At 39.5% G+C, this 24,929-nt stretch overlaps 1 protein-coding gene across 1 annotated transcript in view; it reads left to right on the forward strand.

Moving 5' to 3' along the window:
• PDSS2 (decaprenyl diphosphate synthase subunit 2) overlaps positions 1 to 24,929 on the forward strand; it is a 276,849-nt gene that overhangs the window by 222,256 nt on the left and 29,664 nt on the right. Inside the window, exon 7 of the mRNA XM_069598233.1 lies at positions 13,842 to 13,874. Coding sequence (XP_069454334.1) covers positions 13,842 to 13,874 — 33 coding nt within the window. The remainder of the gene's footprint in view (positions 1 to 13,841; positions 13,875 to 24,929) is intronic.

The raw sequence follows: 24,929 nt of genomic DNA on the forward strand, positions 1-24,929 counted from the left end.
CCATTTTATTATGTTCATGGATGAATTTGGACAGTGCACAGAGGGATGACTGCTCCATGATGTCTGGGACCTCAGGTGGAAAGACTCAGAAGCTGGAGGTGATTCAGTGATGCTGGAGACTGGAATCATTTGGAGGCTCTAATCACATCTGGCACTTGGGCTGGGCTGTCAAGAAAACAAGGTTTCTTACCAACTCAAATACTCCTACATGCCCCCCCACCCCCCACCCCCAACTTAGCTTGGCTTCTTACAAAATGGCAGCCTCAGAGTAGTCAGACTACTTACTTGTCTGTCTCATTTTTCCTCTCTTTGGCTATTTCTTCTATCTTCAAGTACTGTTCTTTCTTGATTTTTAAGTATTAGACATTATCTATTGATCCTATAATGATAACTCAGAACTCCAAACACAGAGTGTTCCTTCCAGCAAACAAGGGAGAGGCTACATTTTCTTTTATGACCAGCCTCTGGTGTCACGTCTCATTTTCATGGTCTCCTTTGAAAATAATCACAGACCCACCCAGAATCAAGGGGAGGCACCCATGTACCTCATCTATCACTGGTAACAATTTCAATCAGTTTGGGGTCCACTTCTATAAACAGCCACATTAAACATGTGAAATTAAATGAGGCAGTTTTTAGCTATAGTGAAAAAATTTCAATGTATAAGAAAGGAAATGTGATCATAATACTTTACATGGCTTAGAGAATATAGCATAAAAATGTGAATCAGTTCAGTTCAGTTCAGTCGCTCAGTCGTGTCTGACTCTTTGCAACCCCATGAATTGCAGCACGCCAAGCCTCCCTGTCCATCACCATCTCCCGGAGTTCACTCAGACTCACGACCATAGAGTCAGTGATGCCATCCAGCCATCTCATCCTCTGTCATCCCCTTCTCCTCCTGCCCCCAACCCCTCCCAGCATCAGAGTCTTTTCCAATGAATCAACTCTTCACATGAGGTGGCCAGAGTACTGGAGTTTCAGCTTTAGCATCATTCCTTCCAAAGAAATCCCAGGGCTAATCCCTGTCAGAATGGACTGGTTGGATCTCCTTGCAATCCAAGGGACTCTCAAGAGTCTTCTCCAACACCACAGCTCAAAAGCATCAATTCTTCGGCGCTCAGAATACCAAATACTAATTTAAACCAAAAAACATAATCACTGAGGAGAGGGTAAGGGAAAGGAATGTGTTTGGTCATATAAGAAATGTAGTTATTCCTGTTATCGTAATAGGATCAATAGATAATGTCTAAAACTTAAAAATCAAGAAAGAACAGTACTTGAAGATAGAAGAAATAGCCAAAGAGAGGAAAAATGAGACAGACAAGGTCTGAAGAGTGCTAGGGTATTTTGTTAGAAGCCTTGTGCTATTCGAGTCTTTAATTACTATACATATGTTTGTTTTTATTTTAAAACCTTTAGTTTAAGATTTTATATACTTTGCTATAGTAATTGCACTTCTAATAATGTGTCCCAGGAAAAATATCATAGATGTGGGCCAAGATTTATATATTAAAATATGTAGTAAGATACTAATTATAAAAGGAAGAAAATTAAAATTGATCCACTTGAAAGTAGAAAAAAGTTAAATGAAGTATAGTACAAAGAAACATTATACAACTATTGAATATTGTATTACAAGGATTGTATTTGTGTGCTTTTTGACAGCTGAACCAAAAATATATATATACAGATGGCGTTAGTAACTCTAATTGGGTTACATTAGAATACATTGCAGATTTATATAGTTTGGTTGAAAAGATCCAACTAAATATGTTAAATGAAAGCTATGAAGTCTCAGTTGGCTATTCACATATATATATATATGAGTAACACAGATAAGAATTTTAAAGAAGCTTCACAGAAAAGGGACATATTTAACTCTTAGTGTCTTTGCAAGCTTACAAAGTTGTAAATATAGACTATATGAGAGTCCAGGATTTCCTAAACAGCTGGTGAAATATCCCCAAATCACTATCTTAAACTTGATTTTCAGTTCAAAGGCATATCCTTTCCAAATAGCCTATGCCTTAGGCATGAACTCAGGTAACTTCCCTCATAGCTCAGTTGGTAAAGAATCTTCCTGCAATGCAGGAGACCTGGGTTCGATTCCTGGGTCAGGAAGATCCACTGGAGAAGGAAATGGCAACCCATTCCGTATTCTCGCCTGGAGAATCCCATGGACAGAGGCGCCTGGTAGGCTGCAGTCCATGACGTTGCAAGAGTCAGACACAACTTAGCAACTAAACCACCATCTAGGCATTAACTCTAGTAAATTAACTAGATCTTGTCCAGAGGTCAGTAAACTCTAATGAGATGAAACCCAAGAGCAAACAAGGTTATGTCCATCAACCTAGGTCTCCTGTGATCATCTCTAAATCCTCATCCTTCAGGAAAAACTAGCAGTTTATTCCTCACCTCAGGGCCTTAAGGCCCTTCTTATATCTACATGTCTGAGTCATGAACAGGGTCACAGAAGAAAAAAAGATGAATTCATCTGAAGCAAATAAGAAATGTAAGAAGTTAGTTTCTATCATGCAGGGAGCAACATTCTTCAGGTTAAAAAACTCCTTACTTGAGTTTATTTTAATTTTCTAAATTATATTCATGTTTATATAAAGCTGTCTACAATAATGATCTTGGTCTGTGCATATCCCCTAGTCAGAGTTAGGGAACACAATTTGCGTAACACTTGAGAGGGACATTCTATCCTCAATCTCAAGGAGGCTGCTTATTAATCCTGAAATTACTTCTGGTGCTCTCTTTCCAACTTCCTGTGATATTTTTCTCCTCTGCATTTTTACGATACTTTCTTCTCCCAGGTTTTGAATTTTATTATAAGATTCTTAAGGATAATAGTGAATTTACTTTTGAATTACCAATGGTACTTGCATAATGACTCGCTTGGAGTAGTCATCCAATTGTGCGTGCTTGCTAAGTCGCTTCAGTCGTGTCCAACTCTTTGTGCACCACCCTATTGTAGCCCTCCAGACTCCTCTGTCTGTGGGATTCTCCAGGCAAGAATACTGGAGTGGGTTGCCGTGCCCTCCTCCAAGGGATCTTCCAGACCCAGGGATCAAACCCATGTATCTTATGTCTCCTGCACTGGCAGGTGTGTTCTTTACCACTAGTGCCACCTGGGAAGCACCAGTCATCCATTAGTATTCGTCAAAAAGTGTGTGTGGTGTAGTCTTCTGGGGACAAAACTGGTGGCAGCTTGTTTTGTTAAATAGAAATAGTCAAGGTGGTATTAACAGAAATGGCCCATAGAGGACCAGGATTTGGTTTGGGCTCTTCTAGCATCTGTTTCCAGAGAAGGCGATGGCACCCCACTCCAGTACTCTTGCCTGGAAAATCCCATGGATGGAGGAGTCTGGTAGGCTGCAGTCCATGGGATCGCGAAGAGTCGGACACGACTGAGCGACTTCACTTTCACTTTTCACTTTCATGCATTGGAGAAGGAAATGGCAACCCACTCCAGTGTTTTTGCCTGGAGAATCTCAGGGACGAGGGAGCCTGGTGGGCTGCCGTCTATGGGGTCGCACAGAGTCGGACACGACTGAAGCGACTTAGCAGCAGCAGACAGCATCTGTTTCGGAGAAGACAATGGCACCCCACTCCAGTACTCTTGCCTGGAAAATCCCATGGACGGAAGAGCCTGGTAGGCTGCAGTCCATGGGGTCGCTAGGAGCCAGACATGACTGAGCAACTTCACTTTCATTTTTCACTTTCCTGCATTGGAGAAGGAAATGGCAACCCACTCTAGTGTTCTTGGCTGGAGAATCCCAGGGACGGGGGAGCCTGGTGGGCTGCCATCTATGGGGTCGCACGGAGTCAGACACGACTGAAGTGACTTAGCAGCCACAGCATCTGTTTACCTTAATCACTTTCTTTAACATCTTTTTTATTTTTTTGTAAAATGATGGCATTGAACTAGATCATTTCTAAGGTCCCTTTCAGCTCTCAAATCCAAGAAATTTCTTTTTAAAAAACTCTTAAACAGGAAATGCATTGTAAGAAAAAATATTTATCTATATTAGAAGCTAAGTTCTACCTTTGACACCTTTGAGAAATAGAAACATCTTGCTCCCAGTGATGAAAGACAATTATGATTTCTTATTGTCACATATAAAATTATTTCCCTGCTCTGGTCAGGTAGGTTTGAGTCCCATTTGTCTTTTCAATTTCCTGCTTAGGGAGAGTGAGAATTAATGACTAGACAAGGAAGGGAAGAGGGGATTACATACCCTTAGTGCACATTCAACATCACTGCAAAGCCAAGAAGCAGAGCACCTCTGAGATTTTTCATATCACTCTGTCCAACTTCCCCCTCCTCCCCAAGTCTTAAGATTGGACGGCACTCTTCCATTGCACCCACAGTACACACACTACGCACTTCTATAAGAGGCAGTTTAGAGCCCCAAACCAGATCAGAAACAGCTGAAAGATATTTGGTGAGCAATGTCTCCATACTAAATTCTACAGATCCCTCCCTACCTTAATTTTAAATTTAAATTTGTAGCTGCTGAAAAATAATGATCAGGTAGAAATACTGATAGTGAATGGGTGATTCACCCTAGGGAAGTGAAGTCATTACTCAGCTATCATTTTGATTCCTAATAAAAGAAAGTTAGAATCTTTCAGAGAACCACAGAGCTCTGACTCTCTCAGGGAGTCCAGGGGCTATTGCAGGTCAGCATGCTTTATTTTTAATGATCCTTCTAGTTTCCTGCTGCCATTACAATAAGAAATAAGAATTATGATAATTTTTTTTCTTGGCTATGTCTGAAAGTACTGAAATGTCACTTAGGCTTGTGACTTTCTGACACTGTCATAGCCATCCACAAAATACCTTAAGTGAATACATACTAACACTACTAAACTAGCTATCACTTGTCCCTAGCTATTGTACTTTTTATTCAAAAAATAAAACATTTAAAAAAATTGCTAGAAAAGGCTGGTATGCACAAACATAACACGTGTATATTCTTAAACAAAAGAGAAGGTACACATTCAGAGAGTCCTCATTAATGCCATATGATATTTTTCTAATTATTTATGTTATTTTTTAGTAGTTTCAAAAGGAATAATACTGACAACATCCTCTACCATGTAGAGTATAGGCATTTGAAAGGAGACCACAAAGACTATGAAATGGCTCTAACTATCTCCTAAATTAAAATACTTCTTAAGGAAACAAAGTGCTTGAATATAGGAGATACAGCAGTAAGTTGTCTGAAGGTTGTCTGTGGCCTTGTTAAGAGAAATACAAATGTAAGGAATACTGTAATTGATGCCATTTGGGCAGCTCAGAGGAAAGAGAGTTTGAATCTGATTGAAAATGTCAAGAAAGGGTTTGTAAAGTAAGTGATATCTGAGATAGTCCTTGAAGAAAAACTTAACAATGAAGATGGGAGTGAGGGCTTCCTATACAACAGAAGCCATGAAGAAGAACAGTTGCAGATGGGCAAGTGTGCCGTGTATTCAAAGGGAAAAAAAATTATAATTTGGATGGAAGACAAAAAGACATAGGGCAGTATGGAGACAGATGGAGAATTGCCAAAATAGTACATAATGACTATGCTTAAAGACTCTGGTTCAAACAGAAACATGTATAGCAATAGTCAAAAAATGGAAGTGACTCAGTGCCCATCAAATGATGAATGTATCCATGCAATGGATTATTATCTGGCCATTAAAAGGAATGTAGTATTGATACTTATTCCACCATGACAGAAATGTTCTAGAACTGGATAGTGGTAATGGTTGCACAACATTGTGAATGTCCTAAATGTCCCTGAGTAAAATGGTGAATTTTTCATGATGTGACTTTTGCCCCAACTGAAAAAATAAGACTTGGATGTTTGTAGAAAATGAACTTGATTCAGAAGTCATGGAGCAGAAACTGAAAGTTTTTGAGCCAGGTAATGTCAAGGTTTGAAATGTGTTTTAGAGAAGTGTATCTAACTACATTATGTAGAATCAGAAGAGCAAGAAGATACTATAGATACTGTAGTCAGAGTTGTGGGGAATCTGTTAATAAGTGCAAGGGAAAAGTCCTAATCAGAGTGTTGGCAATGAAAATGGAAAAGTAAGGAGGTTAGTTATAAAATTCACTTTAGAGAGGAAATATATTAGACCTGAAAACTGATATGACAGGAAGAAGCTGGTAGATGTATACTAGTGAGTGGTGTTCAGAGGCCAAAACCAGGATATAGAACTTGGATAACAGGAAGAATTGTGCTATTAATAAAAATAGGGAAGTTAAGTGGGAACATTGGTATAAGTTTGGTTTTTGACACGGTGAGCTTAGAGTACACCATCAGGGTTGGTGACCATCACCTTGGGACCTGGCCATCACCTTGGGACATAGCTACTGGAGGAAGCAACTCAGTTCTGTCAGCCTCATTTCCTTGCTCATGGCCTTTGTGAGATCCAGGTAGATTTTTTTTCTCTTAGTCAAACTGTAATTTTATATTTCACATCTCCTGGATTCAAGCATGGTAAGAAAAATGGCTTAAAAGCGATAACAGGACTTCTGAACGAAGAGAGATTTATGATGTAGGTAATAAAAGCCTCTGCTCTTTTTTCATGGGATACCATGTGTTGTGTCACTTCAGTCGGGTCTGACTCTTTGCAACCCTGCAGACTGTGGCTTATCACAATTCTCTGTCCATGGGATTCTCCAGGCAAGAATACTGGAGTGGGTTGTTATGACCTCCTCCAGAGGATCTTCCCAACCCAGGAATCGAACCCTGTGTCTGTTATGTCAACCTGCGTCTGTTATGTCTATCTGCATTGGCAAGCAGTTTCTTTAACTAGCACCACCTGGGAAGCCCTAATGGGGTACCATAGCCTTCCTCATCTGTGTATTTCTTCCTCTTACATTGAAGAGGAAGGAAGAGAATACAAGAAAGTTAATTCCATGGACATTCACATTTGCCTCCAAAAAATAGCTTTCCCTGGAGAGAGATGGTAAAATCAGGTACCTACGCAGTCCAGTTCTGAAGGGTGTTCACTTCCTTGCAGATGCCTTCTGTGCTTTCTTATTATTAATATTAGGTAAGAATGGTCAAGATAGCAAAGGGAAGGGCTGCCCTGTTCCTTTTTATTCTGGCACCTTTCCAGCTCTTTAACTGGATTGCTTCCCCTCCCAAACCAAACTCAGCTAGCTGGCTGCTTCAGCATGGGGGCTCACAGCTCTAGTAGATGTCTGATTTGTTACCTTTTGAAATCCTCATACACTGTACCCAAACCATTCTGGGATGAGATATCCTTCCTCCCTTCCTCTGTCCACCAATAGATCTTATATATACATACTAAATTATACATCTTCATACCAATGCAAATGCAAAGTGAACTTGTTTTCAGTAAGACCTGAAATTCCTTTTCTCTAAAGGAGTCAGTGATATTTCTGGCAGTACCAAAGCAGACCTTTAAAATATCATTATTATCTTTTTAATTTTTGCAGCCACCAATGTAATCTTTTATTCAAACAAGAATCATTAGTGAATAATTGGTTAAAACAATTGGATGAATAGTTAGTAAGGGAATCAAATAGTCACAGGGACTCAAAGCACCCTTACAGATTACTTATTGAAGACAGAGGGGAGAAGTGAACAGACTTAGTCTCCCCAATAATAAGACGGCTGATACTGCATGACTCCGAGTGTAATGGATAAGTGTACAACATCATCTGTGGAGCTGTCTTTCAAAAATATCTTCACCTAAATCTAATCATGTGAAAACAAGTCCAGGATAAGGGATATTCTGCAGGGCAACTAACATGGATTCCTTTTTAAAGTGACATATTATAAAAGACAGAAAAGGTGGTGTGGAGACTGTTGTAGATGAGAAGAGATTAAAAAGCTGTGACATCCAAAGGGAATGTATGATTTTTAATTTGATCTTGGATTGGGATAAACATACCTCTAAAGGACTCCACTGGTTGGACTTGAAATTTTGAATATGGACATTATATTAAATATAATAAATGTTAAAATTATTAGATGTGGTCACAGGTTTGTAATTGTGTAGGAGAAAACGTTGTTCTTATGAGATAAATGCTGAGGGACATATTTAGAAATAAGACATCGTTATGTCTATAACTTAATCCCGTATAGTGAGCAAATGATCATTTAGAGAGAAAACAAAGACGACAGTATATTAGCAACTAACCAGTCGAGTTGGAGAGCAAATGGGTGTTCTTTATGTCCTTTCAACTAAAAAATTTTTAAAGAAAGTTAGTTTTTCTTGACAGTTTAAGATGAGAATCTTATTTTTTAAATTGTTATTCTAAAACTTAACTGGTAGCATTGGGGAAGAATAACATAATAAATAGAGGTGATCCGTCTCTAGCAATTTCTGCACTCCCTGCTGTGGAATATTATTTTTCTGCTTTTAGAAAAAGGTTTTTCCATATCCAGTTTTCAAGTCCAGATAATAGTAGTTAGAAACTGGAAGCAGTTCATTTATGTCATCCAATCCTTCTTTGTTACCTGACTTATAAAAAAGCATTTGTTTCTTAAAGTAAAAGACCGCATTGTACATCCATTACTTACCAACAGGGAATCTATCTGCCTTTGGTCTGCAGAGGCTGGTATATAAACGTTTTGGAATTAACCCCTCTGTGCATCCTCTCAATCAGAGCACTGGCTTTGTTTTCTCTGGTGTGGAATATTGTTTTGCAGCGCTCACTGTCGCTGTCAGAGGAGGCCTTCCATGTCATGAGCACTGGCGCACAACTTGTCTGTTTTCACTTTTTTTTTTTTAATGATAAAACAAGGTTCAATCCACACATTTTCTGTGAACTGCTAAAGACCAGGAAAAATTACTTTCTTTTCTCATGACCTGGATTGACAAGAAGCACACCTACAGGAGCCAAAGGATGAGTGAATCCCTTTTAAAGACACAAGTAATGAAGCCCTCGGGGAATTGGCGTGTGGAGCAGAACTTACAGTGGCTTCTGGAGATGAACAGTGTGGCAGGAAGAGGTTCAGGACAGCCGGCTGTTGAAATACAGTCTGCATTTATTTTATATCAGCCTATTTTGGGCCCCAGTGAGAAAGTTATTTTAATATCTTGCTCTGCTAGAAATATACATGGTAAGTGGCAGATGTCAAAAAAAGGGGGGATAAAGTTACAGCACTCCATTGTCCTTGAGACTCACAGAGTTTATATAGTTGCAGTCTGTTTAGCCTTTGAAATAAACCCTGATGCATACAGAAGCAGGACGATAGGCATAGTCCACATCAGTGACCCCCAAATGACTCAGAATTCAGGGCTAGGTTATTAAGGACCTACATTTTCAACAGGCTGCCCAGGGGATTCTGATACAGCCAGGCCAGTACTTGGGAACACCTGGTCTGACCCAGTATGCTTATTTTACAAATAAGAAAATGAAGATCCATGTAAAAATTTAAAATTTCTTGAGGTGTTATCCTATTATGGACTTGAAACTGTATTTCCTGGCTCCCAGCATATCCATTTCCCAGGAGGTCACAGTGCCTCTTAAAGTGGTTACAGTTAAGAGCTTAGGCCACCAGTTTCCCTCCACAGACAGGGCCTACTTACCACCTGAGGTTTGGAGGTGCACATTTGAAATCTGAGGTCTCATGACCTCCATTTAGGCTCTTTTCTTTTCAGTCACTGTTATCAAGGTTGCGACTCTTAATTACTCTAAACCACTGTATCTATGAGAAGCTTGGTAGATTATTTTTCTCTGTTCTTTTGTTGAGTTTCACAAATTTCTTGAATTTATTTTTTATAGATTCCCATCTTCAGCTTACTTCTAAATAGAAGCTGAGTAATAAAATCAAATAGGAGTAAAAATTATTTTTCAGACACCAGATATTGACTCCCCATTAACTGAATACTGACTGAATCTAAACACCCAGCTTTCCTAGAACTAGGAATGATATGAACTTTGCTCTGTAAGTCTCCTGAATAAACAGTACATAACCAGCACTTATTAAGAAAAAGCATTTATCCATTTATTCACTCTTTCACCAGATACTGACCATCTCCTATCCATAGATCTAGACATGGACTACAGTTATGATCAGGAGCGAAAATGTCTATATTCTCATGGAGCTTAAGTTCTAGAGGGAGATTGTATGTGAAAACAAGATTATACAACCCGCTAGAGGGAGAGATATTTATTTGTTCTGTTCCTTGCTGTGTCTCCAGTGGCAGAGCAATATCTAACACCCATCAGGTACACAGTGGACAAGTATGGAACAAATGAGCACTGTCAGATGAAACAGAAACTGGCCCTTCTGAAATTAACTGTTTTATAAGCAGAAACAGTTGGTAACATTCAATAAGAAATGTCATTTTTTCTAATTTGCTTTATTTTATAAGCTCTAAAAGCTTCTTGTGAAAAAAAATTTTATATCAGAGTGTACTTTCAGGTGTGTGTCTGGCATACATGGATATTAACTCACATAGCAGCTGAAAATATATACCTATAAAGATCTAATTATTTATAGTATTTTATTTTATAACATAAATGATACTAAGCAAAAGCAGTCAAGGATGAAATGGGCTTCACAAGACTGGAATGTTTGTTGTGACAAAATAAAAAGGACATTCAGGTGAGCAGCATATCAACAGTTAGTTTGTTCAGGTTGTATTGGCTGTGGCTGTCACTGTATGTAGGGTTCTAGTCTCTCAGCTTTCAAAACATTTAAGAGCTGATGTTAAACAAATAGGGATTTACATACATGGTGTTTCTTTGCCATCATCCCCAGCAAAGGATATCTCCACCATGTAAAAGGTGGTGGCCAAGCTAGGAATACAAAATAAAATGAGAAGATTTGAAAATAGCTGTGATTCTATTAAAAAAGGGGAAAAAAGGGTGGGGTTTAGCTTCCCCAGTGGCTCAGCAGTAAAGAATCTGCCTGCAACACAAGAGCCTCAGGAGGAACGGGTTTTATCCCTGGATCAGGAAGATACCCCTGGACAAGGGCATGGCAGCCCACTCCAGTGTTCCTGCCTGGAGAATCCCATGAACAGAGGAGCCCAGCGGGCTAGAGTCCTTAACGCTGCAGAGAGTTGGACACCACTGAAGCGACTTAGCTGGTAGGATGGAGGTAGGGGAACTTAGCATGCATGTGATTCTATAAAAATGTTGACTCGTGTACACTTGAAACTAAAATAATATTGTAAATCAATTCTTCAATTTAAAAAAAAAGGAAAATAGCTTGTGACTGATTAAAGCACAAGTACTTCAAAATAATAGAATTCTTTAAGATGATTAGTTTATAAGCAAGCTATGTGATGAGACTACTCTAGATGTCTTTATCTGTAAGTGCATTATAGTCACTGTTATATATGAAGAAACTGATTTTTTTTTTCTGAGACTATTGGAGAAATGGCTCAGCACCTCCAAAAGGAAAAGCCCGCCTCCATCATTGTAAATTTTAGTTTCTCTGCACTTTACCCTGCAACATTAAGAAAGGTACTCAACTTTCTAACTTTCAACAGATACCACTTTCAACACTTCTCACATGTCCTTTATGTTAAACACTGTAAGATGAGAATGTTGAAAGTGCTAGAATGAAGAGGAGGTAGATAGAACAGAAACACAACTAAAATTAGTGAGGAAATGGCTGACACATTACAGAAATGAGTCGTGTGATAATATAATTCCGTAGGGCTCCCAGTTTGTGCATCATTGGAAAAGTGCTGTGCCTGAGAAACCCATGCAAGAGACAGCCCTTGCCTGAGAAACCCAGCAAAAGACAGGGGAAAGGACAAACAAATGAAAAGGTGGAAAACTGGTGACCACAGAATCAGCCTCGTGTCAGATATCCCCTAACCCAAAATGAATTTGAGAGACAGGTGAGAATCTGAGAACTTGAAGACTAAGCATACTGTGAAATGCTGCTGCTGAAGTTTTGGTCACAAGCCGTGGATTATTCATGAGATCAGAGCCAGTTCATATTTGCATGATATCAAAGTGAGTAGCCAGGTCATGAGTGCACCATGTGGATGTTCTCGGGCTCCACACCACGCCTGCAGAAGTTAACAGTGTTGGGAGAGAGATTTCAGTATAGACAGAATTGTCTTAACTTGGGGAAAAGACAAGTCTGTCCCTGGACAGTAGATATAAAATACCTGAGGAGAGAGAAGAATGAGCCTCATTTTAAAATATCTGTAAGAACCGACTCTTATTCCTGCTGGTATATTACATCTCAGGACTAAATTCAAACCCTTCTTAGTTCACTGAAAATCTTAGATCCCAAAAACATCTTTGAGGAACAGATTGAAAACCACAAATTCTTTTTTTACAGTACATAGGTTGCAGAGGCCTTTTGTTTCATTGAAATCTTGCAAGTCCCGGTTTCAGCTAACTCATTTGTGATGGTGTCAAAAGCTATACATGAGCAGTATCTTATTAGAAGTTGCTTTTTATGAAAATAAGAAAAACAAAATTAGGCCTCTTAGGATAAATTTTTTTAAGATTATAAAGAAGCAAAAAGATTTTAAACTAATGTTATAAAGATCTCATTTTCTCTCATGAAAGTAATCTGCCCACATTTAGTGTCATTATCTGTATAGTGTCATTTTGGACTCAGAAACAAAATGGTCTCAAGACCTAACCTATTTGTCAGTTGAAGGGCTCTCGTTCTGTGCAGAGGTGGCAGGAGTTTTGTTCTCAAGTCCACAGAAGATGAGCTAACCTACCAGCAAAGACTAACACGTTGGTTGTCTCTATCATGTTCAGATTTGATAAATAATGCTTTTGAGTATATGTTTTAATTTCAAATTGTTTTTCAATAACTAAAAATATTAAAATTTGACCTTATATAGGATGTCTCCTCACTTCCAGCTTTCTTCCCTCTCCTCATCCCTGGTGACGGCGGGATGGAGGTAGGGGTCTTTTGCACAAGACAACATATTAAAAATTATGCCAAAGGGAGTGGGAAAAAAATGAACCCACAGATTATTTACTAATTGTACAGAAGGAAATAGGTCATTACAGTGAAACCATCTGATAGTCACCACTTAAACCCAGTGATCAAATTTATAGCATTACCGAGATACAGGAGAGCCTGACATTTGGTGCTTCCTGAATTGATGCAGTTGAAGTATATAATATTCCATAGAAGATATTCTTGCAAAAAATGTTTAACCTAAATCTAAGCAAGCTTATTCAGACCCAACTTTCAGTTTGTAAGCAAACAGGAACAAGTTAAATGACACAATGAAAAAGTGATAATAATAAAAGACATTTTATATGACAGCTGCCCTGGTCTCCTCAAAAAGTCAGTTATTTCCATGAAAAAAGTTAATGATTTTTATTTTCATTTCTTAAAAAACGGGGAAGGGCTAGTCTAGATTTAAAAGGCAAAACAGAGATAAAAGCCAAATGCAATGTGTGAATCTTGATTAATTCTAGTTTGAGAAGAAAAGCTAAAATAAAATATATTCTTGGGACAACTAGAGAAATGTGAATATGGATTGTATATCAGATGGTATGGCATTATTGTTAGGTTTTTTTTTTTTAATTTGAAAGTGATCATGTATGAATTGTCCTGTGTTTATGAGATATTTGCTGAAGCATGAAGGAATGAGGAGTCATGGTGTCTGCCGCTATCAAACCTAGAGTATATAAGTGTGCTTGTGGTACTGATCTTTCAACTCTTCAATACATTTGAGAGTTCTGTATATATGTATATACATACATACATGTGTATGTTTCACTACATACTATGTAAAGATAGAAGAGGAAGTGGAGAGGGGGAAGAAAGTTGGCTTGTTCTTTGAGAAGCAAAAGTTATAGAAATACTAATTGACTTTTAAAGAACTAATTGATTTTCCCCTCTTTTCTATTTTAGGCTCAAGAGAAAGGAAGATTAGACTATGCTAAGGTAGGTAGATTTTGTACATTTTACACAATTTTATACATTTCTATTTGCTATTTGGTTTTATTTATATTTGAAAAGTAAAAAGAAAAGCATCACATTCAAAACTAAGGGACCTTCCCTGTGAAGTAACAGGCATTAACAGGTGAAATAGGATTCATTTAATGGTAAGTTTATTTATTGAATGCCTACTTCTTTCCAGACACTGTGTTAGGCGTCAGGAATAGGAGAGTAAACCAGATCAGTTCTTTCATTCATGACATTTACAAGCTAGTTGAGGAGGTAATTAATAAACAACTAAATGGATTATAATATAATGTCAACTGGTGGTAAGTGTCCTGAGGAAAAATTAACCAAATTAACCAAAACTAACCATTGCTGGAAAGATGTCTTTGGACTATGGAAAAGAGCTTTTAGCATCATCAGGTAATACCTGGGAAGCACCATACAGGGCAGATTTGGATTCCTAGAGGCAGTAGTTTTCACATAACCTGTGGAGCTTTTGAAAATATACATGCCTGGGTTACCACAGCATCATACCTCTTTCACCAACATCAGAATTCCCTGGTAGGCAGAGCTGGCCAGGGACAGGATGGAAGGGCTTGAGAAAAGGCTCCACAGATCATTTTGACACATAGCCTTATTCAAAAACTGCTGTGGGATTTTGGATTTCAGTGTACCTGTGCAAGCCTTTGAACACACTTGGGTTTTCTCCTGAGGAACAAATGGAGTATTTTCAGAGGTGTGTGGGATGTATACAGCTGCTTAACTAAAGGAACATGCTAACCATCTGGTTTTTATAACAGTCAAGAATAGCCAGAGTGTGCGCACACCTGTACTCCAAAGACAAGGAGGAAGAAATGGGACCTGTGAGAGCTCTGCTTGCACTGGGACAGCTGGCATCCCCCCAGTGGTCTCTCCAGGGCTGATCCAGAACCTTGTGCTCTCTCGGCAGCCCTGAAGTGCACACCCATGGTTCCATGCCTTTTCTTTGCCTGAAGTGCGGTTGTTTCCTTCTCTGTCTCACAAACGTATGTGTGCTTCAAGAAAAATTAGATTCAGAGTGGTGTCTCTATACTGAAGACTTCTGTGTCTGTCACTCTGTCTTTGATGTCTGTGCTAAGCTGTTTCAGTCATGTCCAACTGTTTGTGACCCCCATGGACTGTAGCCCACCAGGCTCCTCTGTCCATGGAATTCTCCAGGCAAGAGTGTTGGAGTGGGTTGCCATTTCCTTCTTAGATGTCTACTTGAGCCTTATACCTAAATGGTCTCCCACAGGCAGAGATGCTCAAAGCATCTTAAACTGAACTCAACATCTTCCCAACATCTCTGGTCACCTTTTCTGTAGTAGACTTTATTTTTTAGAGCAGTTTTTAAGTTCACAGCAAAACTGAGCAAAAAGTGTAGAGAGTTTGCATTACCCCCTGACACCACACAAGCACAGCCTTCCCCACTGTTAGCATCCTGCAGCAGATTGGAACATCTGTCATGATCAATAAACCTGCATTAATACATCTCTATAACCCAAAGTCCATCATTGACATTAGGGTCTAGTGTTAGTGTTGTATCTCTGGTCCTTATTGCTTGTTCTGTCTCCTGATGTTGTCTATCATCTCACCAGTGAACCATGTGAGAAAATTAGAAGTCACTCTCAAATGCTCTTACCCCCTCACCCCTATGTTCCATGACCAAGTCATACCAGTTGTATAGCCTACATTTTCTTAAATCCAGTCCCTCCTCTTGATGCCTCTTCCATTGCTCACATTGTATCCTGCTCTGAACCACTAGAAAGCCTGTGACTGGTCTCTGCCTCTCTTTCGTCCCCAAAGATCCATCACCAGCCAGAATGTCTATCTAAACCACAAGTCTGGCAGTTTCACACTGCATCTTTTTTTTTAATTTAAATTTATTTATTTTAATTGGAGGCTAATTATTTTACAATATTGTATTGGTTTTGCCACACATCAACATGAATCCGCCACGGGTGTACACATGTTCCCCATCCTGAACCCCCTTCCCACTTTCCCCGTACCATCTCCCCGTACCATCCCTCTGGGTCATCCCAGTGCACCAGCCCCAAGCATCCTGTATCCTGCATCAAACCTGGACTGGCAATTCGTTTCATATATGATATTATACATGTTTCAATGCCATTCTCCCAAATCATCCCACCCTCTCCCTCTCCCACAGAGTCCAAAAGACCATTCTATACATCTGTGTCTCTTTTGCTGTCTTGCATACAGAGTTACCGTTACCATCTTTCTAAATTCCACACTGCATCTTAAAACCCTTCCTTGGCTCCATGTTTTCCATAAGGCACATTCAAAGTTTACTAGAGTGGCATATAAAGCACTGTGATCTCGCTCCTTGGAGGGAGCCTCATGTCCTCCACCCTGTGCTCCAGTGGCACCAAATTACCTAAAACATACTGTTTCTGTTCTCTGTGCCTTGACCTGAGATGTCCCCTCTGCTTGGAATGCAGCAGTGTCCTCCTTTCTCTGGCTTCCCCTGACTCTTCTGTAAGGCTTAATGTAGGATCATCTCCAGGAGAAAGTCTCCCTGGTTCCCTGGGCTGGATGAGGTTCTTTCCTCCATTCTCTAGTACATTGCGCATCTCTCAGTCATTATGCTTCACTCCATTATTTATCATGACCATTTATGAGAAAGATCATAGACTGTGAGCTCTTTGAGGGCAGAGATGGTAACTTATTTGTACACTTGGTGCCTAACACAGTGCTTGGCACTTGGTAAATGGTGAGTGAGTGAGTGAGGTTATAAGAAAATAGAAGACCCATGCAATTAGTTGCAGGAGAAATTCTGGTATATGGTTTTTTATTTCAATCACAGAGGAAAGGAAAGCAAGTTGTGCCACAGGTATCAGCAGGGATAAGAAGATTGCTTGAGAAGGTTAATGAACTAACTTGGAGATAAATGCTGAGATTTCACTATGATAAAGGAAATAACTTATAAACAAAAAATTAAGGGCAGTGACATCATGATTTGGCAATAGAGTGATTATTTATCATTGCTGCTTGTTTATGACTCAGAAAACTCTTTTAGGATTTCTTATTGCAGAAGTACCTGCCAGTGGAAGAGACGAAGAAAAGGAAAAAAAAGAAAGTGGAGACACAGATAGAACACTCTGAACCAAGCAATGGCTCTGTCCCCAAATCACTGCAAAATTGTTATCAGTCACTTAATCTTTTTGGTTTCCCCTTAGTTTCCTTAGTATGAGAGGAGCAGGTTACAATATTTTCCAGTATTCTTGCCTGGAAAATCCCATGGATGGAGGACCCTGGTAGGCTACAGTCCATGGGGTCGCAAAGAATTGGACACAACTGAGTGACTTCACTTTCTTTTTTTCTTTTGGTTTCCTTAGTATGAGAGGAGCAGGTTATAATAGTGCTGTTCTACTCTGCAGGCCCAAATTTGAAAGGAGACATTCTTTTTTGGGGGTGGGGGGTTGGGCACAGGGAACATTCTTATCTTATTTAAGGTCCAGATTTATTCCTTCATCTGCTTCATCCACCCAAGCATGGTGGATCTGATATTTAATATATGCAACCAGACCTAACCTAGACCTTCCTATCAAAAGTCCCCCTTGCTCTGTTTTTTTTTTTCCTCCTTAAAATTTATTGTAATCTACAATTATCATTTTTATTTAGTTCCCTGTGTTTTGTTTCTTTTTCCAGTAGACTGTAAGGCAAGACCTGAAGGCAGGGCCTTCAGTGGCCTTGTCCATCGTAGCATCGTCCGGCACAGGCTTATATACAGGAGTGCTTGACAAATGTGTATGGACGAGGGCTGCATTAGTGAGATGCTAGAAGTGCAGGCAGCTCAGAGGTCTGGAATTGGGGATGATAGACTCAAATTAGCCATTATATAGTCAGTGTAGTATAGGACACCATCCATCCCTATGTTCAGTAGCCCTGAGATTGCTTTCCCAAGCACCCAGTGACAATAGTTCTCATGCCAGCTAACAGAAACCCACCCTACAGGAGTATGTGGTGCTGTGCAGATGTTTAAGGGCATAACTTGATCTCAGCAGTTAACCCAGACCTGTTATCCATACATAGGACCCAAATCCAAGCACCACAGGTAGAATGATTGTATCCATCTCTGCCAAGCTTCCAGGAGATGTCTGCAGTACTGTCTCTTACGCTGCGTATCATGGGCCCATGGTGAAGTCCTGGTCTTATGCTGACTGATGCAGGCATCATGCTTTGGCAGCTTAGGGCTCCCCTGGTGGGTTTACCTGTAAAACTACATTTTAAAAACTCAGTGGCCATTTCTGGAGAGTGTCATGAAATTTATTTATTGCTGGATGTTCCTTCATTTCCAAGTGGTGAACATTTTCTCAAATTTTCTCAAAAACCAAGTTTTATCTGAAAAATCAGATTTTAAGTACAAATTATTTTGGCCATTTGCTCTGTGGCTTCATATGCCATCTCTCCAATTTTGTCAGTCTCAGAACAGCAAGGAAGTAGAGGAGAGGGTAGAAGTGGTAATCAAAATCGGTCTCAGCTAGATCTCTATAGAGTGTCAGTCACATTCAACAAAACAGTGATGTGTCCTCAAACATTTAGAAAAGAAATTGAATTACTTCTTAACTGAGTTCCTGTTGCGATGGAGCCTGGATTGTGAATGCTTACCACTGCTGCAGTGCCTTTCATCTACAGATGTTAAAGCACCCAGCAACTATCCCTTCATTAAGTCTGTCCTGCCTCTGGAAGGTGGTTAACACCAGGCCCGGAGCACTCTACCCACTCCTGAAGCTCATTCACCTGAGGCTGGCCTAGGGTGGAAGCTGTTAACTGTAAGGTGATTCTGCTGCTGCTGCTGCTGCTGCTAAGTTGCTTCAGTCGTGTCTAACTCTGTGCGACCGCATAGACGGCATACCCAGCTTCTAAAATGAAAAAACAAGAAGTGACTTACCTAGTTAAAACTGCAGGAGAAGTTTTATTGAACAGAATGTATTTACCAGAAGTGAATTGTGACCAAAAATCTGGTGGTGACAGTTTTGCTCACATACGCAGTACAAAGAGGATCTTCTTTACGTGCCTGGTGTTCAGCCCTGAGTGTGCCTCTCTTAGGGAATAGGGAACTATTCCGTGTTCCCAAGGTTTCTGGCCCCAAACAGATTGAGTTCAGTGTTAGAGGAAAGAGTGCCACCTATTGAATTGTAGAAATTCATGGACGTGTGGAGACCGTGGAGAAATGTCTCAGGCCACATTCACTCTTGGTTTGCTATGGTAACTTAATATGTGTCTGAAGGAAAACAAGTATGTTGGCTACTCTTAGAAAAACATCTACAAACGTCTGTGTATTTTCCCCAGCTGGAGCTGAGCGTATGCCTGCAGTTTAGCCTACTGCTCCTTGAAAGAAGCATGCTGCTCAAAGACTGAGGCAGATGGTATTTTTACCACTTCAGGCAAAACATGGCACCTATGGTTCGGGTTTCTACAATTTTAATTTTTTAACCCTTTCGAGATGGCTGGCTTAAAAATATCTCCATCATAGTGATACAGAACTTTTCTCAATTTCTTTTTAATAATTGCCTCAGATATACAGATTATGGATAAATATCACTTGATCAGAACCAGACTCTCAGCCCTGTGGGCTACCCTCCTGCTCATTCTCCCACAAGTGCCTAGGACTAAGCCTTACATGGGCTTTGACAGTCATGCCAATTTTGATGCACAGACTCTAAATGGTTTGCAGGAGCTTTCTTGGTATTCATCTCCAGCCTTTACTGTGTGTAGTTCATATAATTTTCCCATGTCTCAGTACAGAAAAGAAAGTTGTTTTTTGTGTCTTCCCACTGAGGTTCACTTGAAGCACAGAGAATTGCTCAAGGTTAAGCACTTGGTAAAGAAAGATTTTGCATGTGTTAGTTTATCAGGCACCCAGTTCTCAGTCAAATGTGAGAGAGACTTTTTGAAAGGAGTGGGGTTTTTTTGCTGTTCCCTCTCTCCCAGAATTTGTTCAGGTCTCAGAGTAGCCCTTTCCTCTGCCTCAGGAGCAATGTCTAGAGCCCCTGCCTCCTTCGTCCCTCCCCACGCTCAGGCCTTGCACATTTTGTTTTATTATAAAACACATTTGCATAGGGTACACATTAAAATTCCCTTCCCAGCAGCAAGCTGTGCCGTCCACAGACATTTGCATCTGCATGATCACACATCATCACTTCCTCTCATGTCCTGGTTCTCCTTTCCACGGCTTGCCCTTTTAGCCATTTCTTCCCATGTATCATCCATAGATTGCTTCAACCATTTTGCTGCATATTGAATCTAAAATTCTTTTTTGAACCAGTGTAGGGAATTTTCTATAAATATTATTGTCCTTTCTTTACTGACAAAGCCAGATTTTTTTTTTTGGCAGACAGTTTTAGCCGGCTTGTTCTTTCCCATAACCCTAGCTAACTGGCTCTGAGAATTTTTCATGTTGGCACATTTAGAGACCAGATGTTGCTGTATTTTCTTTTCCCTGTACCCCTTTCTTGGGCAGATGCTCCTTCTCCTACTCTGGGACTTTTCATTAGCTCCTTTGGTAAAATATTCCAAACAACATCATTGTATGCACTAAATCTCTCATTTCCTCTAACCTCTTGAAGCTGTCTTAACATTTAGGGTTTCTGATTTTGTAATAATTATGGAGACTTATCTAGAAGAAATGACATTCCCCCTTCTTTTTTCATTAAGAATTTGTGGTCCAATTATATGAGATGTTTATAATATAATTTAAAAGAAAAAATCCAAATCCAGGTACCATTATGATATGAGTGCAATTATATAAAATTTCATATGCTTGATAAAGACTGGATGACAACTTGTAAAATGTAAACAGGGCATTAAGATAATAACTTTTCTTCTGAAAGGTATCAGTTTAAAAAGTGTAGATCTGATTAGAATTGGAATTTTTCTGTATTACCACCTGAGCTACTGAGAATTTAAAAATAACTTTCCTGAACTCATGTTTTTAGTTCATAACCAGAATTTAATCCTAGGCTCCTAAAGAGTTGTTTCATTCTATGGCAGTAGAAGGAATTCACTGGAAAATGTGGATTTTTAAAAATAACGTTTTAAATTGAAGTATAGTTGATTTATAATGTGTTAGTTTCAGGTGTACAGCACACTAATTCAATTTTATATACATATACACATATATTTCTTTATATTTTCAGATTATTTCCTTTATAGATTATTATAAAATACTGGGTATAGTTCCCTGTGCTTTACAATAGTTCCTTGTAGGTTATCTGTTTTATATGTAGTTGTGTATATATGTTAAACTCCTGATTTATCCCCCCCACTTCCCCCTTTGATAATCAGAAGTTTGTTTTCTGAAATATGATTTTTTACACTGTGAATTTTTGTGCAAGTCCTCAAGTTGTGGTTGAGGTGCCAGGGAATAGTTGAGAAAGATGAAAAAGAAAACCTTGTGCTCAACCTGTGGCGCAGCACTGGTGTCCTGCCCTCCGCAGAGGGGTGCGGGCTGAAAGACCCCGTCAGGACGACCGTCTGAAATTTTTAAATCCTGCACTCCCTGTTTCCTGAAAATCAGATATAACCGATTATTTTTCTTTTGTCAGTCACACTTCAGAAAAGTAGGGGGATTTTGTTTTGGGGGTTTTTCCCAACAATAATGAATAATTTTGTTTAATCTTTTTTTCAAAACAATTAATTTACTAAAGCTGGTTTTTGCAACTACTGCTTTGATTCCAGATCTCCTTCAAAATACAGTTATCAATGATGAAAAGTAATCATTGATCTATTTCTGTTCATAATAAAGCCAAAAAGCTTTTGTACCATGTAAAATTTTTCATCAAAAATAAGTTCTAATTACACATGCAGTAGTTAGTCTCTAGAGCCAGAGCTGTGCCTTATTATGACGTTCAAGTCCTTTTGCAAAACAGTCACCCTCTGGACATTCATTCATTCATTTTTTTCCCCTATTATCAAGCGATTTCTTTTCCTCCTTAAGTCTCTGAGTATATTATTTTGCATTTGTCCCGAGTGACTATCATCTTACTTTGATGATCTATTCCGCTAATTTCTTAATGTTATTTTAAAATTAGATTCTCGTTCTCTGAGGTATTTGCAGTCCCACACACTTCAATGGCATCAACAGATTTAATGATCATAATCTCTAGTCCCTCATGGATCATGAATAAAATTATTAAATGATGTCAGTGATAAGCCTCTTTATGACATCATAAAGTAATGCCACCCTCTCAGCTGTTTGCCCAAATATTATTGATATTCTTTGAATTCAATCCTCTAAGCAGTTATAAATCTTCTTTATTTTGCTTTATGTCATATATTTCTAGCTTATTGGCCTTTCCTCTCTAATTTTGTATATAAAATATTGAATTATTTTGTTTATAGCAATAATATTTAGTGGGGCAATCTCTTCCATCCTTAGGTTTATAATTTTGAATTACTGGTTCTTGGAAAATTACATGTCTGCATAATATCTCACATTTATTAGGAAGCTAAGGCAAACTTAGATTGTTGGTGAAGAGGAGTTGTTGGTTGTTAGCCTGGAATCATGTCTGGTTTTATATCCTGAGGGCCTAACACAGTTCCTGCCACACACTGGGTACCCAGTAAATATATGCTGAACTACTATTGAATGAATGAATAACCCCCTGATGTGCCAGCTGTTTGTGCCTATGTTCCTTTTTGTTCATAAGATATATTTGACTCCATCTTTGATCCTCTTATTTCTCCCCTAGTATATTTAATCAAATATCTCCTCAATGGCATACACTCCCTGGGTTAAAACAAAGATTCATTTGGGGTAACCTTTTGAATATTAGTCTAGAAAGCTAACTACAGATGCTCACCAGGCTGGTTCTGTGGATAAATGCTCTGCACGGTGGGGTAGCTGGATTCAATTATTGTTCCCAGTTTGTGGTGTCAGGACCCGCCTGTGCACAGGGAGTGACTGTGTGACTTTCTGTGGAGGACTGAGACTTTTGTCCCCTGGAGGAGTCTGCTTAGTCCATGAAACAGTTTTAAGTAGATCTAAAGGGAATACTGTTTCTTTCCGTGTCATCAAAAGCAGAGGAAGGACATGAGGTTTCCAAAAAGAGAATGAAAAGGGAGGTACCTCTGTGTTGATGTTGAATCTGGTTTCAGTAAATCGGAAGTCTTTGTCATTGCCTTAGATTGTTATTTCCAAATTTATTCACTAATCCTACAGCCTGATTTTATGTGGAATTAAAGACTTCTGTAATGTCAAGATGTTTGATCTTACAGAAAGCTATAGTTTGTCCAGGTGGTATATCTGAAGCCATTCCCTCATGTTTCCTCAGGTGTGTCTGAAGGCACTACTTAGCCTCCCCGCTGACACGTGAGACTGAATATCGATCCTAGATGTGCTTAACCACCTTTCTGAAATGGCATGGTAGCTGTGCACCTCAATTTTAAACAGATTTACTGAGGTCACAGTAGAGATGACAGAACCTATAACATAGATCGGTGATGTGCACAATGCTACTAACTAAAGATTACATTGAGTAGCTCTTTCCTTTCTTCCAAGTGCTTGACTTTCTGTCTTGAGGAAAGATCTTACCTATCCATCAGATAGTACCAAAGCGAAAGATGTGCTTCTGAAGATTGATTCATGCATGGTGCCCCCTATGGAAGGTCTCCCTGTTCTAGATCCAAAGAAATTTTGCTGCCTTTTGTCTTCATTCCTATGTACCTGTTAGGAAAGGTTGTAGGCCTTTCTACGTCCTATGACCCTGGTGAGATGCATGTCATTGTAAACATGTTCTTCAGTGTGCACTCTGTTCAAAACATACACTGAGCACTTGAGTCAAGTGGTTCTATCGGATTCTGTCTCTGAATCCTTTCATTTTATGGAGAAGAGATTAAATAAGCTAACAGTGTTCACACAGTCACTATCTCCCAGTCATGACTCTAGCCAGGTCTATTGACTCCACACTGTACTCTTCCCTACCTCACTGTTTCTTTCCCAGGGTGCTTTAGACATACGGAAAAAGAAGTAAGAGAGAATTTGTAGTCAGCCTCTGGTCTTACCAAAATCCAGAAAATGGTATGCCTTACTCTATAATCCTAACATAATTCTGCTCTCGGAAATAGTGACTCTCTAGTAAGTGAATATCTTAGGATTTATTTGCTGAGCTAGTTCAGTGATTATTGTGATTTTTTTCCTAAGATGGTATGCATTCTTCCTCTTTCAAGAAAGTTTTAGAGATATGACCATTTAAGACAAGTTCTCAAGACTTCCCTGGTGGTCCAGGTTGGCCTTGCAATGCAGGGGATGCAGATTCAATCCTTTGTGGGGAACTAAGCCCACATGCACTGCAGTAAAAGATCCCACATGACCATCAAAGATCCTGCATGCCACAACTAAAACCTGATGCAGCCAAATAAATAAACATAAAAAAAAAAAAATAAAACAAGTTCTCATCACTGTTCTCTCAATGAAAGCAAGGGTCTGTGTTAACAAATACCATAGCACCATAACGTTGAGCCTTCCTACATCTGGAAGAGGTGTAAATCCTGCAGATGTGATTACACTTATATGGTACAGAGTAACAGTGTCACCCCCATAGCATTGCTTCCTGCATGTGCCCTCAGTCTGATGTGATCGGCCTGGAAGGCCTGGCTGAGGTATACATTGCTTGTCATTGCTCTCAGTAGCTATTGTTTTTCTTCATTATATGTGCCTTCCAGTGATGGATGGAGGGCTTCCCAGGTGGCGCTAGTGGTAAAGAACCTGCCTGTCAGTGCAGGAGACATAAGATATGCAGGTTTGATCCCTGGGTCGTGGAGATCCCCTGGAGAAGGGAATGGCAACCCACTCCAGTATTACTGCCTGGAGAATCCCATGGACAGAGGAGGCTGACGGGCTACAGTCCACAGGGTTGCAAAGAATTAGACATGACTAAAGCGACTTAGCATGCACACAAAAGACCAGTGATGGAAGTCGTGTGTTTTGAGCTCATTTTGTATCAGGATGTATGTTGGGATGCCAGGAATCTAGGCTCAATGGATAGTAGTGATGCTGGTGGTAATAGTGGTTTT

This window comes from Ovis canadensis, chromosome 8, assembly GCF_042477335.2.
Source record: "Ovis canadensis isolate MfBH-ARS-UI-01 breed Bighorn chromosome 8, ARS-UI_OviCan_v2, whole genome shotgun sequence".
NCBI lineage: Eukaryota > Metazoa > Chordata > Mammalia > Artiodactyla > Bovidae > Ovis > Ovis canadensis.